At 38.2% G+C, this 15,280-nt stretch overlaps 1 protein-coding gene across 5 annotated transcripts in view; it reads left to right on the forward strand.

The window, feature by feature from the left end:
* The window catches only part of acap2b (ArfGAP with coiled-coil, ankyrin repeat and PH domains 2b), a 40,164-nt gene that overhangs the window by 19,887 nt on the left and 4,997 nt on the right, over positions 1-15,280 (forward strand). For 2 of the 5 annotated variants that reach the window (XR_011925971.1, XM_072439503.1), the window contains exons 3-19: positions 1,057-1,176; positions 1,719-1,772; positions 3,093-3,151; positions 3,616-3,799; positions 4,818-4,862; positions 4,935-5,030; positions 8,017-8,091; positions 10,736-10,848; positions 11,186-11,237; positions 11,962-12,062; positions 12,144-12,249; positions 12,328-12,536; positions 12,668-12,737; positions 13,469-13,563; positions 13,648-13,850; positions 14,607-14,708; positions 15,178-15,270. Coding sequence is in view for 4 of the 5 variants with exons in the window: in XM_072439503.1 (XP_072295604.1) it covers positions 1,057-1,176; positions 1,719-1,772; positions 3,093-3,151; positions 3,616-3,799; positions 4,818-4,862; positions 4,935-5,030; positions 8,017-8,091; positions 10,736-10,848; positions 11,186-11,237; positions 11,962-12,062; positions 12,144-12,249; positions 12,328-12,536; positions 12,668-12,737; positions 13,469-13,563; positions 13,648-13,850; positions 14,607-14,708; positions 15,178-15,270 (1,777 nt within the window). In the remaining variant the exon portion in view is untranslated. Of the gene's footprint in view, positions 1-1,056; positions 1,177-1,718; positions 1,773-3,092; positions 3,152-3,615; positions 3,800-4,817; positions 4,863-4,934; positions 5,031-8,016; positions 8,092-8,670; positions 8,683-9,593; positions 9,645-10,735; positions 10,849-11,185; positions 11,238-11,961; positions 12,063-12,143; positions 12,250-12,327; positions 12,537-12,667; positions 12,738-13,468; positions 13,564-13,647; positions 13,851-14,606; positions 14,709-15,177; positions 15,271-15,280 lie in introns of all 5 variants that reach the window. The other 3 variants (XM_072439501.1, XM_072439502.1, XM_072439504.1) reach the window with 3 other exon arrangements.

Consider the following 15,280-nt stretch of genomic DNA (forward strand, 5'->3'; position numbering starts at 1 on the left):
TCTGATTCACACGCGCTTAGTTTACAGAAGCCCAGACGTTTTTAATGTAAAGCAGGATCGACACGACAGACACAGGCCACTCGATTGTTTTGATGTTTTCTATTTCCAGTCATCATGTTTATATGGACTATAAGCGGACATGTTGGCCACTAAGACTCTATAAGACCGACCATCTGTCCCCTGTGGGCTTAAGACTGCTGGACTCTTGTGACGATGACATAAGTGAAACAGTGTTATGCACACTATTCAGAGGCTCACGCTAAGAATGCATCTTTTTCACAGTATTTCTTAACAATAAAACACCAACGATTGAATAATAAACATAATAAACCCAGACCAGTAAAGTATTATTGTGCACTTTTAATGTTCTTGGATGTACAAAAAAACATACCGTCTTAATATTACACTTCACTCATTCATTTGTTGATACGTTATATATGTTTTTGCAGAAAAGTACAGATTTGTCGTATTTATTGTTGAGACTGAAACGAATATGCCTGTCGTCGACCTAAATAAATTCTTCGTTGACTAAAAGACATGTTGCTAAAGGGGAGAGCGGCGAGAAACCAGCAAAAGCTCTCAAAATGTTTCAGTAGCTCTGTGTTCTGGCCGTTTATCTGACCCAAATCGCTCTAACAGAACTATAACTGCACTAATTTATACAGAAAACTCACAAAAATTGCCAAATTACTGTCTGTAAAAAGAAGATTCACGATTCACTCGCAAATCTTCACCTCACTCTATCCACATATTCTCTTCGCAGTCGTCTCATATAAAGCACTATGATCCATACAAAAGAATTGGTGGACAAATGCACTATCCGCCGATTAATCGACTAAAGTCCGACAGCCCAAAAAGAGAACTGGTTACATTTACATAACCTGGAATAGTCTTTGGTCCAAACGAGTCAGAGGCGATGGGGATGGAGTGTAAATAAAGAAAGAAAAGAGTTGAGTTTATCAAGACCTGCCATCCATTATCTGAGAATAAAGGTTGCTTATACAGCCCCGTAAAACGTATTCATTTGTGACTTTTATCGCTCTGTCTCTTTTCTAGCTGGTGAAGTTGTGCATTGGGATGATCGATGCTGGAAAAGCCTACAACGCAGCTAACAAGCAGTTTGTCAATGGGATCCGGGAGCTGGCCCAGCAGTCCACTAAAGATGAGGTCATTGAGGTAAACAAAACCAACCAGTAAAAGAAGACCCGTTTCATGGATCACATTTCAGCTACGAAATGGGGGACTTGCATGCATTGCAACACTTGACACAGCTTGTCAATTTGATTAAATTAGTATTTTAAAGTGCCCCAAGTTCCCCACTGTCCCTTATTGTTTCGTTTGAATTATGCATGTACAACAAAAACAACTTCCTATTTTGTCCTGTGCGTTTGGGTGTTGGGTGTTCGCTTCTTTCTGCTGTGTCGAACATCAGTTACTGGGGATAATAATAATAATAATAATAATAATAATAATAATAATAATAATAATAATAATAATAATAATAATAATAATAATAATAATAATAATAATAATAATAATAATAATAATAATAATAATAATAATAATAATAATAATAATAATAATAATAATAATAATAATAATAATAATAATAATAATAATAATAATAATAATAATAATAATAATAATAATAAATAGGACTTGATTCTTTTGACTGTTATGTTGTTTATTTCATTGCGGTGTGTCTCTTCTATCTACAGTCCAGCCTCACAAAGTTCGCAGAGAGCCTTCAAGAGATGATCAACTATCACACGGTATAAAGCACTATGATCTCTTCCTGCTGTGTCTTTTACCCTGGCCCTGTCTCTTCAGTCCATTGAACCAGAACAGGACTTTAGTAGCAGTATTTTGGGGCTTGCTCAGTTGTCACCTGACATTTGGATGACTCTAACATATAAAAATAGACGATAGAATCCGCTGCTCTTTTCCTCTTTCATATCATCAAATACATTCTTCTTCTTCTTCTTCTTCTCAGAAAACTGATTAGAGTCAAAATGTTGGATTTCTTATTGTGTTTTCAATGTCTACAATATTATTTGAAGCTTTAAAATAAGGCTGTGCAATTTATCAAATTTATAAGGGCAATTTCAATTATTAAAATGACAGAAATGTTGTAATTGACATGTTTACATCAGATTAATGTGTGCGCTGGTTCTGCCCCTCAAAACCTAGAGCAATCTACTTAGGCTTGTGTCACAAAACATTACTAATAAAATATGTTGGGTCCATACCGGATGCTAAAGGTTAATGTTGACAGTGACTGATTTTTGCCATAATCGAGCAGCTCTGCTTTTGAATTAAATCAACTTTATATTGTTTGATGTGCTCATTACACATCGAGTTAAACAGGACTGTTTGGTGAATCCTTGTTCAGTAACTTGATACTCTGGAGTATTGTCCCCCTGTTACTGCCTCTGGGCAATGGACATTTACTCACAGACTGATAATGCTTTTCCAATGCTTTGTGTTACTGTTCTATTCATTTAACTGAACAGTAACACAAAGGAAACTATATCCTGGATATCATATCTGAAAATCAAATACAAATACAAAATTGAGACGGAATATTTGCTTTCATGACAACCCAGAGGATGTCCAGACCACTTGCTCAAGTTTGTCACTTCAGAGATGGCTCAAGACTGTGACTCAAATCTGGTCACATCAGCTGACTGTCAGCTCAGCCGTCTTCCCCTCACGACACTCAACTCACTATGTGCCTGTAGTCTTTTGTTACACTGTGCTGATTGTCCCGAGTAAGAGCCTTTTCAAAGTGAAGTACAAGTTGATTGCTCTTTGCAGCCATATTTCGAAGGAGTTTGAAGGTTAATGAGGCTGTGTGACTCACATCCAAGAGTAAGTGGGTCACGTCATAACCAAGCTGACTCGTTTAAGAGGGGGTTTTACTAAACCAGTCTTTGGAAATGTACATCTTTAATTGCAGCCTGTAATGTTAACAAAAACATTTGGACGTATGGAAAAGGCCCAAGCGCTTTCCATATCAAGCATCAGCAGCAATATCATGGCATTGAGTTTTCTCTTGATGAAGGAATAACTGTTTTTTCATGTCTTTACAGATATTATTTGATCAGGCCCAAAGATCAATCAAGACTCAGCTTCAAACCTTTGTTAAAGAGTGAGTAAACAAAATGTGTCACTGCTTATTCTAGACTTCAAATACTGATCTAATTAGAGATTAGCACTTTAGCTTTTTGCACAAAAAAACAATCAAACAAACGGCGCCAACGCCAACACTCAGGAAACACTCTTCCTACAGCAGTGTGAAATTCCCCTTTTTATAAACATTTTATTTAAAACAAAAGTATAAAGTGGGAACTGAAATTACATCCACTCATTTGTTTTCTGTAAAATTAGCTAGTGACATAATTATATTTATACCAACAGCAACAGTATATTGATGATACCTGCTGCAGTCGAGCTCACAAGGAGTTTTTCTCAGGACCTCTGAATGTCACCATGAGTTACATAAATACTTCTTTTGCTCTTTGGACCCAAGACTCTACAACTGTTTGCAACGGCTGAAGCTGAATGTGACATGCTGAGTGCTAACCATAAAAATGTTACCTCTTTTTTTGTTAGTGACATTCGTAAATTTAAAGACGCCAAAAAGCATTTTGACAAGGTGAGCGAAGAGAAGGAGGCAGCGCTTATCAAGAATGCCCAGGCTCCTCGTAATAAACAGCACGAGGTGGAGGAAGCCACTAATATCCTCACTGCCACGCGCAAGTGCTTCAGACACATCGTCCTCGACTACGTCTTACAGGTACAACATTCATTTGAGACTCTGTTTGACCTTATTATCAAACGACTTGGACCACGACCTCCTGAGTCATGCTCAGAGCACTGAGTCTGCACACTGAGGAATGAGCCACAGAGCTATAACCTAGTGACAAGATGTAGTCGTTTGATGTTCGAATAAAAAAAGAAAGAACTGTTGTTTTAGGCATGGTATTTACTAATCACACGGTTTCATTTGAATTTAACTGTTTACTCCATACATCATTATGTAGCTATGAAATCTACAGAGAAAAGAAAAGTCTGTGAGAAATTAGTTCGAGTTCTATCTTGGCTGACTTAGAAGAAATCCATAAGCTCTGCTGCTGGCACAGCACATTTCAACAACCTTACAGATTTGGGGGTTTTCTGTCAGCAGTTTTGTCTTCAGTTGTGTTCTGCTCTACATTATCCCCTCTTTTTGTGGTATTTTTACTTAATTATACACAAGCTGGGGAAAGAACATGGCATGTCTATGAAAAGTGTGCTGTAACATTACCTGTTTCTTTCTAAAAGCACGTGCCCGTTTCACCCTGATGTGCCATAGATTTGACTTGTTTATTTGGATCCCAAATGACTGTTCTTCCTGGGAATATTTTTCTAATACTCCCAAAAATGTGTTTGCAATCACCAAATTGTATAAAACACTACTTGGTACTTGATATAATCTAGGGAATGATAGGATTAGAGCACAGAAATTAAAGCAGTATCATTGATGGGATGCAAAAAGTAATTTGAGATGTTTGAACCACAGTATATGTGAAGCGCGCCCTCTGGTGACTGAAGTAGGAAGTGTCATTAGGCCGTTGTTTGTGGCAGTTAAAGTCCATTGTTCATTTGACCTTTCCTGTTTCTAGTTGAGTGACTTCTGTGTTCTGCCGGCCTTCCTCCTGGATTGTTACTTTTATACGTCGCTGGTTTTGAAATGCTAATCAGAGTTTCAATATCCGTGTTCCATTGTCTGTTGGTTTTGGATTTTGTGCCTAATTTACTTTATTGTATTTTAGATTAACGTACTACAGTCAAAAAGAAGATCAGAAATCCTGAAATCGGTAACTATGAACTTTTCTAAACTATCCAATGATATGAATGATCCCAATAACCACGTTGTCTTTTGTTCACAGATGCTGTCCTTCATGTATGCCCACCTGACATTCTTCCATCAAGGTTATGACCTCTTCAGTGAACTCCAGCCGCTCATGAAACAGCTCGGAGGACAGGTACTATTCAGCTGCTTTGGCCTTTTGAGTTCAAGTTTAACATTTGACACGACTTGGCTTTTGATATTCAGTCAGTGAAACATAGACATAACATTGTGCAGGTGGCCTTATCTCCAGGAAGTGTGAGAATCAAGTTCTTTGTTCTGCAAATAATATTTAATCGGTAATAATAACAGTTTTTACATACCATTGTGATTGTGCACAATGTGCTTGTTGTAACAGGTTATTTGAGACTTCCTCTTTAAACATTTATTTTCAAAATCCCTGAATAAATAAGCACTGTGCTCATCCTGCAATATCCCAACAGGAACATTCAATCTAAATACACTCGCTATAACAAACACAGAGCTATTTCAAGGAGACTGAAGGACAACTACACGCCATGTAGTATTCATTATGGTATATTGTTATTCTTGCTGTTTAGCCACTTTTGACATGTATCTAGTGTTCATGTAACAATAAAAATGATTATTGTGCGAAGAAACATCATGTCTCTAGCACTTATTCATGATTGGCTGCAGGTGCTGGTCTTAGGAACTGGCAACCCAAATGAGCTTTCTGATTGGAGAATCGTCTTGAACAAAAGCAAATTACAACATGTGGACGTCACACTCAATGTTTATGTTATCAAGAATAAATCAACATTACAATTGTTCTCTGTAAAAGCGATTTTTGATTTGAATATGTCACTTTGGTCAGCCAAACAACAGTGAAATGTCCCTTCTCTAATAATGTTCCCCTGCTTTATAAAATCTAACTTTCTGAATGATAGTGTATCTAATGTGACATAATTAAGGTTTACGTTCTTTTAACAATAGATTGACTTGAAATGACCTAATTTAGCATCTAAACTGAGCACGATTATATTTTAGTTTGTATAATTATTTTGGGATCTGAATAATCGTGATTACTGCATAACCTATTCATCTTCGCATGCCTAGTATTCAACAATGTCATTTTTAAATACTTTTTTACCTTATGCAAGTAGTTCTTGTCCTTTTGACCTCACCCATCGTTGGCATGTTCTCGAGCGCTGCGACGTTCATTTGTTTGTGCATCTTCTGATAAACACTGGAGGACTCAGTTGTGGCTATAAGATGATAATCTGGATGCGCTGGGTGGCCCGCTGAACTGTGCAGGAATGAGGAAGAGCTGAGGGCTGGAGAGGGTTTTCCCACAGAGAGTTGGCCAAGTATTCTCACTCGACCACAGTCCCTTGTAGAGAGAAGCAGCAACACTGTACGGCAGAGACATACAACCAAAGATACCAAGAATCTACTTTGGGATTTACAAACCGGGCAATTTTGGACTGACTTTACATTGGATTTACCATGTTTATATTTTGAGTTCAAAGGTTTTTTTTGACTGTGTATTGGTTGTAGTTTTTGAAGGATTTTGTGAGGCAATGTCCTCATTCAAACGACTTATTTGGATTTGACTTGGCTGTACTGCAATAATCTGGACCAGAGGCTAAATCAACTGCCCTGAGCAAATTGTGAAGCCTGATTTACAAACCAGAGATGACGACGCTGATAGTCAAACCTGCGTGAACAAAGCCCTACTGCGGAATATTGTCTGTTTCACCATGAAGCTAAAGAAAGTGGAGCATCTTTGCAGGGAAGTGGGGAGCAGATGTCAACAGGTCGGATAACTACGTGCAACTAGTGCTTTGAGTGTTAAAGATGTTAAAGCTTTGCCTGAATGTTCCACGGTAAGGCATTAAAGTTATCCATCCTGCATTTATTGAATTGCAGGTGTTGTAATTGCTAAAAGACATGCATTCTTAACGTTAGTGAGGTCGTCTCTCCACAGATCTGACCTGTAACCTGCTTGTCTCTGTGGACATGTGTAATATTTAATAGGGGAAAAAAGAAAGTTTAAGAATCCGATGGAACGTTCCAGGCAAAGCAATCTCACCATCTGTCAGAAAAGTTCCATAGATCAGTATTGAAATATGGAAAAATATATTTGTAGATGTCGAAAGGAGTCAAATATTGCTATGAGATGAACTGTTTATGATTGGCAGCGACAGAGGGAGAGTGAGAATGTAGTCGTTTGGGTTTGACAACAGAAAACATTTGCCATCTGATGTTTTGGCACTTCTTTCCTAAATCAAACTAAACTCTGATTGGATTTCCATTCTCGCTGTCATATTTGGGACTATAAGTTTGTGCTAATATCAATATCATGTGTAGCGTAAGTGTTTAAACTCTTCAGCAGTAGAGGAAGGCCACACATTGAATTATCGATAATATTGTGACTGTTGTTTTGAAAGGTTATACATTTTCTTATATTAGTTACATTGTTTGTAGTTAAAGACAATATAAAAATGCTGAAGAAAAGAGATGATTAAAAATAAAATTGAACACATTAAATGTGTTCAATTTTATTAATTTTGAAATATTACAATACAAATTTTGTATTGTAATATTTCAAAATTTGGATATAAAGGGATGTTTCTGCTCTTTTCTGGTTAATGTCCTTTCACATTTTAACAAGCATTTAATTTAAATTTGTGTACATTTCTGTTGGATTGCCAAAATATCTTCGAGTTATCGGAATATTCATAAAGAAATATCGGAATATTCATGTCAGTATCAGCCGCCACAATTCAAGAGTTAACGTCATCTGTTGAAAGATGAATTCACTCTCCACGTACCTCGCTATAGTTCAGCCGGGATACATTTACAAATAAAGTTCTAGTTAGATTAAGATTGAGATTTCTGATGATTTTGCTGTCTTACTCACACGCGCTCAGCCACAATCCATGACCTATTAAAATGACACTGATGTTTTTGTGCTGAAAGATGTAGGTCAGAAAACATTACGCTGCTTGAGGTGTCGCTAGTGATTTTGTGTGAAGCCATCTGAAAGTAAATGGTTCTTCCTTGTCTCAATATGGTCTTTTTCAGAGATGATTTAGAAAGTGTGAAAATGCTTTGAATGAACGGCTTAGAATCTGACTAATTAGTGCCATCTCCTGCAGTTGGACCTGCTGGTCGTGGATGCTGCCAAAGAGAAGCGCGACATGGAGCAAAAACACTCCACCATCCAGCAAAAGGTACACAATTCTGACAGAAACTACAGCTTTGTCTTTGTAATCTGACGGCAGTAAAGCTCCAGAGCCAGGCTCATTATGGTCTTTCATTCATAAGATGTAGAGGTTAAGCCCACATGGTTTAGAGAGTATTTAGTCTTTTCTAGAAGTGAATGAACACATTGCTCCTCCCCCTGAACTAATGTAACCAGTACAGATGATCTCAGCCACACACTTGTGCATAATTTACCATTCACGGAAACAGGTTTCCAAACAAACAAGTTCTGCTTTGAGTGCAAAGCTGTCTAGACCAACCCAGAGGATTCTGCAAAGTTATATTTTCTTATATAACTTAATACATACATCATAAAGAACATCGTGTTCAATGTCAAACTCGACTACATCCACCTGACAGTGCTTTACAGCTCTATATGTTTATCTTTATCTCTGATCCTTTATGTGCTAACTTCCACATGTCGTTACGCTGCTCTCCAAATGCTATTTTTACATTTTCATCTTCCTGGTGCCTTTGTCTTCTGTACACCAACTGTCCTAACACTGTGTCTTCTTTCACTTTTCTCTTCTTCTTTTTGCTTGCTCCAGGCTGCTCTGCAGGTAAGAGTCATTTGTGCTCTAATACACCAAGAAAATGTAAAAGGAACATATAAATAACACTTCTAGAGCCTACATTGTTAATAGATGAGTAATCACTCATGTTTTTGATTAAACATCCATGGCTGTGTCACTGTTGACTGCTGTTTGTTGCTTCAAATCATCTCGTTATAAACCTTTTAGACACAGGAGATGGGCCATAGTAGTTATTGTGCACACAAATGAGTCTTGGGGTCACATTTACTTTGTGTCCCATCAGGGTTCATAAATTATTCAGCTGCAGCGCTCTGCCTATAGAGGCATGACGTCCACTTTAACAGAGACGGAAAGGTCATTGCCCTAAAGATTTTGTGTCTTCTATAATTACATGCATGTAATGGCAAATTGTGAGAAGTGTTATTTGTGTTCAAAATATCAGAGCATCTATTGTCTTGAATGTATTCCATTCATCTGTTTAAAATAGTTGAATATGGGCAGACACAGCAGCATCGCAGAGGCAGGAGCAGGTGACCTTCAGGTAGCAGTGAGGATGACACTGAGGGTGGAGTCTGTAGATGTGAAAAGCATGTGTACACACAAACACACAGGAAGAGGTGAGCTTTAGACAGGTGGCACGTCCCAGACTCGGACTGACAGAGATGCCACACACAAGGACTTTAGAAGACGCTCATGATAAACACTCACTGTTTGGAGGGTCGGAATGAAGATCTTCAGCCGCTTTCACTATGTCTGGTATCTGGTGAGTGACGGAAAGTCGGAGGGGTTGTGCGCTGTTGGTGTGATTGTGTTTTATGCATGTTATGTATTCCATGGCTATTTTTAGAAACTAACCGTCTGCTCCTTCAGGATTTTGTATTTCACTACCTGATTATTTTCAGATTGTACACTTTGTCTGTGTCTTTGTAATATTTTAGGAGGAGTCTTTACCTGACTGTCGCAACTTTTGCGCTTGGAGGTCATCCTCCGTACGTAGAGTGCTCGCATCATTTTCCATCTCCGTTTTGTAACCTTCATCTTTTATCTCTGACCCTCCTGCACACGACTGCATTGCGGTGGCTCTGGAGATAACAAAACTACACTTGTTACTATGTTTTGGAGTGTGTGATGCACTGAGTCTGGAGCATCATTTATTGTGATGTGTCATTGTTTATTTTCACTGTTGGTTGTCTGCTGTTTGTTTTTCACATATTGACTTTTGGTGGAGGCTTTATCTCTTCACGACACACATTTACCAAGAAGTTATTAGATATGTAATGCATCATTGTAATTATTAAGGTCATTTGTCTTCTTTTGTCATACAGTCTTTTGTCCAAAGTGTCTATAGAAGTCATTGTAAAAACACAACTTTTTCAAGGCAAATTGTGAAGATGTCTCAAGTGTGTTCTAGTATCCATTCTTGTTGTTTATATCAGTTATATTCTACTTCACAACAAAGGTGAATAAACCCTCTTCAGTGAACAGAGCAAGCCAAAATAATTGATATGTGAATAAAGATTTAAAAATGTTTACCGTAAGCATGATGTTTGATTTGGAATGATAGTGCATGTTTGTTTTGATAGTAAAGTTGATGGTTGTTTGGAGAAGGGACAGAGAGGCAGTTTCATTGCTCATTTCAGTTACAGAGAAAGAGAGACAGGTCTTGTAGTTTGTGGCTGAGCCTTCAGTGAAATGTAACTCTCACGTCTGGTGTTGAGTGTCACCCACGAGAAGCCTGAAGCGTGTTAGAAACGTGGCAGTGGATCAGGTAGTTAAACTGGGACAATCCCATGACAACACGCCAGATCAAGTGACTCAAACATTAACACGGCTCTTATGTTGTTTTTGAGTTCTTACTAACTTTACAAATGCTACTAATGAGAGCAGCATCAATGCCTTTCAGACTTGTGTAAAGTATGTTGTTGAAAACTATTTTGTGTGTTGCAACGTATGTGATTAATACATCTATCTAAAGACCCCATTTGTACTGTCAATACCCCAATACTTACAACAAACACGTCAGGGTCACTTCATTGACACACACCTTTTATTTACTGTTGTTCTTGTGTTTTCTGTCCAGGATTTCTCGCATGATGACACAAAGCTGGAGTACAATGTGGATGCAGACAATGGCATTGCCATGGAGGGCTACCTTTTCAAACGGGCCAGCAATGCGTTCAAAACATGGAACAGGTATCACAGATACACATCTGTAAAAATATGTCCTGTTCATCTTATTTTCCCCCAATGCACTTTTACTTCTGCTACTGCCCTACAACGTAGCTGTGATTTGCATTCAATGAGGGTAATAACAAAAATGCAAGTGTTTGTTTGAACCATGGCTTAGAGGCGTCGATGCCTTTTACAGCTTTATATCTCTTTAAGTCACAAGATCTCAGGATTGATATGTTTTGCCTAAAGCCTCAGCAGATGAAAACACCAGAGCATAAGCTCTGGTGTTTTCATCAAAAGACTACAGTCAACGGCACGCACTTCTTCATTCTTTTGCTAACATGTGATCTTCTTTCAGACGCTGGTTCTCTATACAGAACAATCAACTAGTTTACCAGAAGAAATTTAAGGTATGAAAATGCAGTCCAGTAATTACTATAATTACATAGTAATTACTGTAATTACTATGACAATTCATCATTCAATAAATAAACCGGTACGTAGTAGTTTCAATTTTATTCTTTATTGAGCTAGATTTTTATGGATAGATTTTAATATTTCATGGCCTATTACACAGCCCTGCACTACATGTTACATTATTGTGTCAGTGTGTGTGTCGTGTTCTACCTACAGAGGTAGAAAGTAACAAAGTACACAAGTAAAAGTAGTGTAATTAAGTAAAATATTTAGGCATCCTACTTTACTTAAGTAAACTTTACATTGGATACCTTTTTATTTTTACTACATTTTATTTTTACTTTAGCAGGTATTTTTACTTTCTACTCTGGACTGAACAGTAAAGTATTTTTCTTTGTGGTTTGAGATGCCTGAAACTGCCAAAAGATTTTGTGTCAAGACTTAAGTTTTGACAAAATATATATATGAATAAAAATGATTTGATGAATTCTAAAAAATTATCCAGTCGCTTTCTTTGACCAAACATCTTCAGAATTCTTTATACAGACATTTGACTCTTTCAGTTCTCACCTTCTGAGTGAAATACCTTTGTAATATTTTTTAGTAAATTTTTTAACTGGTACTGTGATATTTTTACTTGAGAAACAAATTGCCCCTGTGTCTGCATTTTGACTTGACAACCCAAACGACTATGTTTTTGTCTTGTTTTTTCTGCAGGACAACCCGACAGTGGTGGTGGAGGATTTAAGGCTATGCACAGTCAAACACTGTGAAGATATCGAGCGCCGCTTTTGTTTTGAAGTGGTTTCACCCACTAAGTGAGTTATAAACGGCTCAATGTAAATGTGGGCGTCTTTCATGTCATGTGCGCCACTAAATCCTTGTGTTTATTTGTACAGGAGTTGTATGATGCAGGCAGATTCTGAAAAACTGCGTCAAGCTTGGATCAAGGCCGTCCAAAACAGCATCGCCACTGCCTTCCGGGACAAGGGAGAAGATGCTGAGGTGAGATAAAAACGTTTGGACTTGTGGCATTTTTGGGCGTGTGAGTTCCTAAGCTACGTCGCACGTCTCTTGAATCAGAAACTGGACAGAAAGTCGTCCACGTCCACCGGCAGCCTGGACTCCGGCGGCGAGACGAAGGAGCGCTCTTTAAAAGGGGAAACCGCTCTCCAGAAAGTCCTGGCCATCCCAGGGAACTCCATGTGCTGTGACTGCGGGCAGGCGGACCCACGCTGGGCCAGCATCAACCTGGGCATCACACTCTGTATCCAGTGCTCCGGCATTCACAGGTCACGCTACGCTCAGAAAATATCACTAGTTACAGCTTTTACTTTGTTTTTATACTTTTTTTTTGTCTTTGAGAGCAGCATCCTGCAACCTAAATGCCTTTTTTGTCTTTTTTTTCTTCCAACAAATACAGGAGTCTGGGAGTGCATTTCTCCAAAGTGCGATCTTTAACTTTGGACACTTGGGAACCAGAACTTTTAAAGGTAAAGACTTAAATCAACGTTTTACAAAAATAAGAGTTAATAAATAATTAAATATGAATAAATATTAGGTTTGCAACAATTCATGAATTAAGTGTTGTCTGTAAAAAATTAAATGTCGTAATCATATTTTGATAATCGTACTTGTGGACTAGAACACGAGCAACAAAAAAACTTTTGTAACAAAGACAGTGGCTTTATTAAATCAAAATGTCCCAAAAAAAAAACAATTTGGGATTTTAATCAATATCACCCCTTTTAAAGACTTTCTTTTATTTGTCCTCATTTTATAAACAAATGAACATAGACAACAGAACACAATATAACACTACCAGAGAGTGAAAATCTTAACTAAACATCATCAACATAAGTAGAAACAAAATCACGGCACATTTAAATTGAAATAAAAGTCCCAATTGGTCCAAAGTCTGTTAAATTTGTCCATTTCCAAACTAAATCCAAATGTAATGTTCCATGTCAGTCCAGTCCTTAATCGTGTAAATATGTTCTATCTAGAAGCCTTCAGTTACCATATTTGTGTATACCATATGTGTTTAAAATGTCAGTGTACGATAGAAGTAATACAATTGGTCGACATGTTAAAAGAATTATTCGATTCATAAAGTAATCGTTAGTGACAGCCCTAATAATTATAGATAATTATATATATATATTTTTTTACATATCTATAGAAGCAAAATATTTATAGACATTTTTTTCTATATCTCTTACAGTTAATGTGTGAACTTGGTAATAAAGTTATCAACCAGATTTTTGAGGCTCGACGGGAGGAATTAGGAGCCAGAAAGCCAAACCCTGGAGACCCGAGGTATGATCGCGCTACAAGTAGATTTTACTAGACTGTTTTAGGTAAATTGCGTCGTTTTAATCGCACCTTTGTAACTTCTGACAGACACGAGGTGGAAGCGTACATCAAAGCCAAATATGTGGACCGGCGGTTTGTGCGCCGGCCGACAGACGACGAGCTCCGGTCTAAAGTGGTGTCTTTGAGCAAACAGGAGAAGAGGCTCAGCAGCAGCTCCGACCACATGCCCCCCCGAGCGCCGCCTCCCACCCCCAAAATGCGCCCCGGCTCAAACTCTTCAGGACAAACCGGTGAGCGGGAACGTCATGCCAAATGGGACTTTTGCAACTGTCGATAGACAATAGTCCTTGTCTTGTGTGTTGTGTGGTTGTCCAGTGGCACTTTAACAGTCTGTAAACCAAAACATTATGAATTTTGGATTGAGGCAAAAGTGAAGCGGAACATAATGTGAGTTCATTGCATACACATTTCACCATGAATCATACTTTTTTGAGCTTCAAATATAGTTTTGAGGCTTGAAAATAGTATTTTCTTACATCCTTCTTAACAGAGAAGCAAACAAATTGACTGATAGTTGAAAACTTATTATGTCAGCTTCATTTTGTCTCCTCCATTCCAGACTTTTGAAAATCATAGTTTTTAATAGTGCACAATTGTGTCTGTCCATGTGGAGGTGAAGGGAAGAATGTTTTATTAAGTGCATTTCAGTTTGTGTGTATTATATATCCCTCAAAAGCAGCTTCTTCGTTTGGCATATTGTTCACTGTGAACAGCATATGTCTGAGCCCTTTAGCCTCCCATGCTTCTTGTAGTTTGTCTATTCCAGCGTTGTCCAGATGGTGTCACTGTTGCTGCTCAGTCTGTTTCTCTCTTTCTATCTCTCTATCTGTCGTTTTTTTATTTTTTGCCCTGTTCCTGTGGCTGATCTGTGCTTCTGGACTAACCCTGCTTTTCCCACCTTCCCTCAAACCTTCACCATTTGCCCCTGCAACCCAACGACACCCTTTGCCAACCACTTTTCCAAACTCCCATCATCCCTTGCGTAGCTGCTGCCAGTGGCTCGGAGGCCCGCCGTGACTCTCTCTTCTGTCCTGATGAGCTTGACTCGCTCTTCTCCTACTTTGACACCTCCTCCAAACTCAGGAACAGTAAGTACTCGATGCACAGTTTCTGTCCCCTGCTTCTCCCTCTCTGCATCCATTTCACTGCTTGGATTGTGAACTAATAACTTTCATCTACATTTTTATTGATCCCTGGTCGTCTTTTGGGACCATTTTCTCAGAGCATAACTTAGTATTTTCTTGGGAAAAGAGGGAGGTCACGGTTGTGGACGTTGTGGAAGTTTTATTGGTAATGGTCTTAATAAGGTGATGGAAAGGATTCATATTTGGTTTCCTTTGGTCTATTTTTTCAGCTATAAAGCAATGCAACAAAAGTAAAATTATAAGGATTACCTCAAATGTCTAAAATACAAATTTTGAATGAACAAAAAAATTTTTTCTTCATTATTGATGCAAAGTGAAAAACTGAAATAATGCACTGGAGGTCTTCCTTATATTTTATATAGTTTGCCTTAGAGAGTGTTTTTGGAGACTCATTTTAACAATCTTTTCCCAGTCAAAAGTGCAGACAGTGGCATTCAGAACAGCGCTGATGGAAGCCGAGAGATGCTGGCAACGACTCCTTCCAACAACAGCCTGGGTGAAGCTGGTAAAGACAC

Source organism: Eucyclogobius newberryi, unplaced genomic scaffold, assembly GCF_026437365.1.
Source record: "Eucyclogobius newberryi isolate DKJ021-1_F unplaced genomic scaffold, fEucNew1.0.hap1 SCAF_9, whole genome shotgun sequence".
In the NCBI taxonomy this organism is placed as follows: domain Eukaryota; kingdom Metazoa; phylum Chordata; class Actinopteri; order Gobiiformes; family Gobiidae; genus Eucyclogobius; species Eucyclogobius newberryi.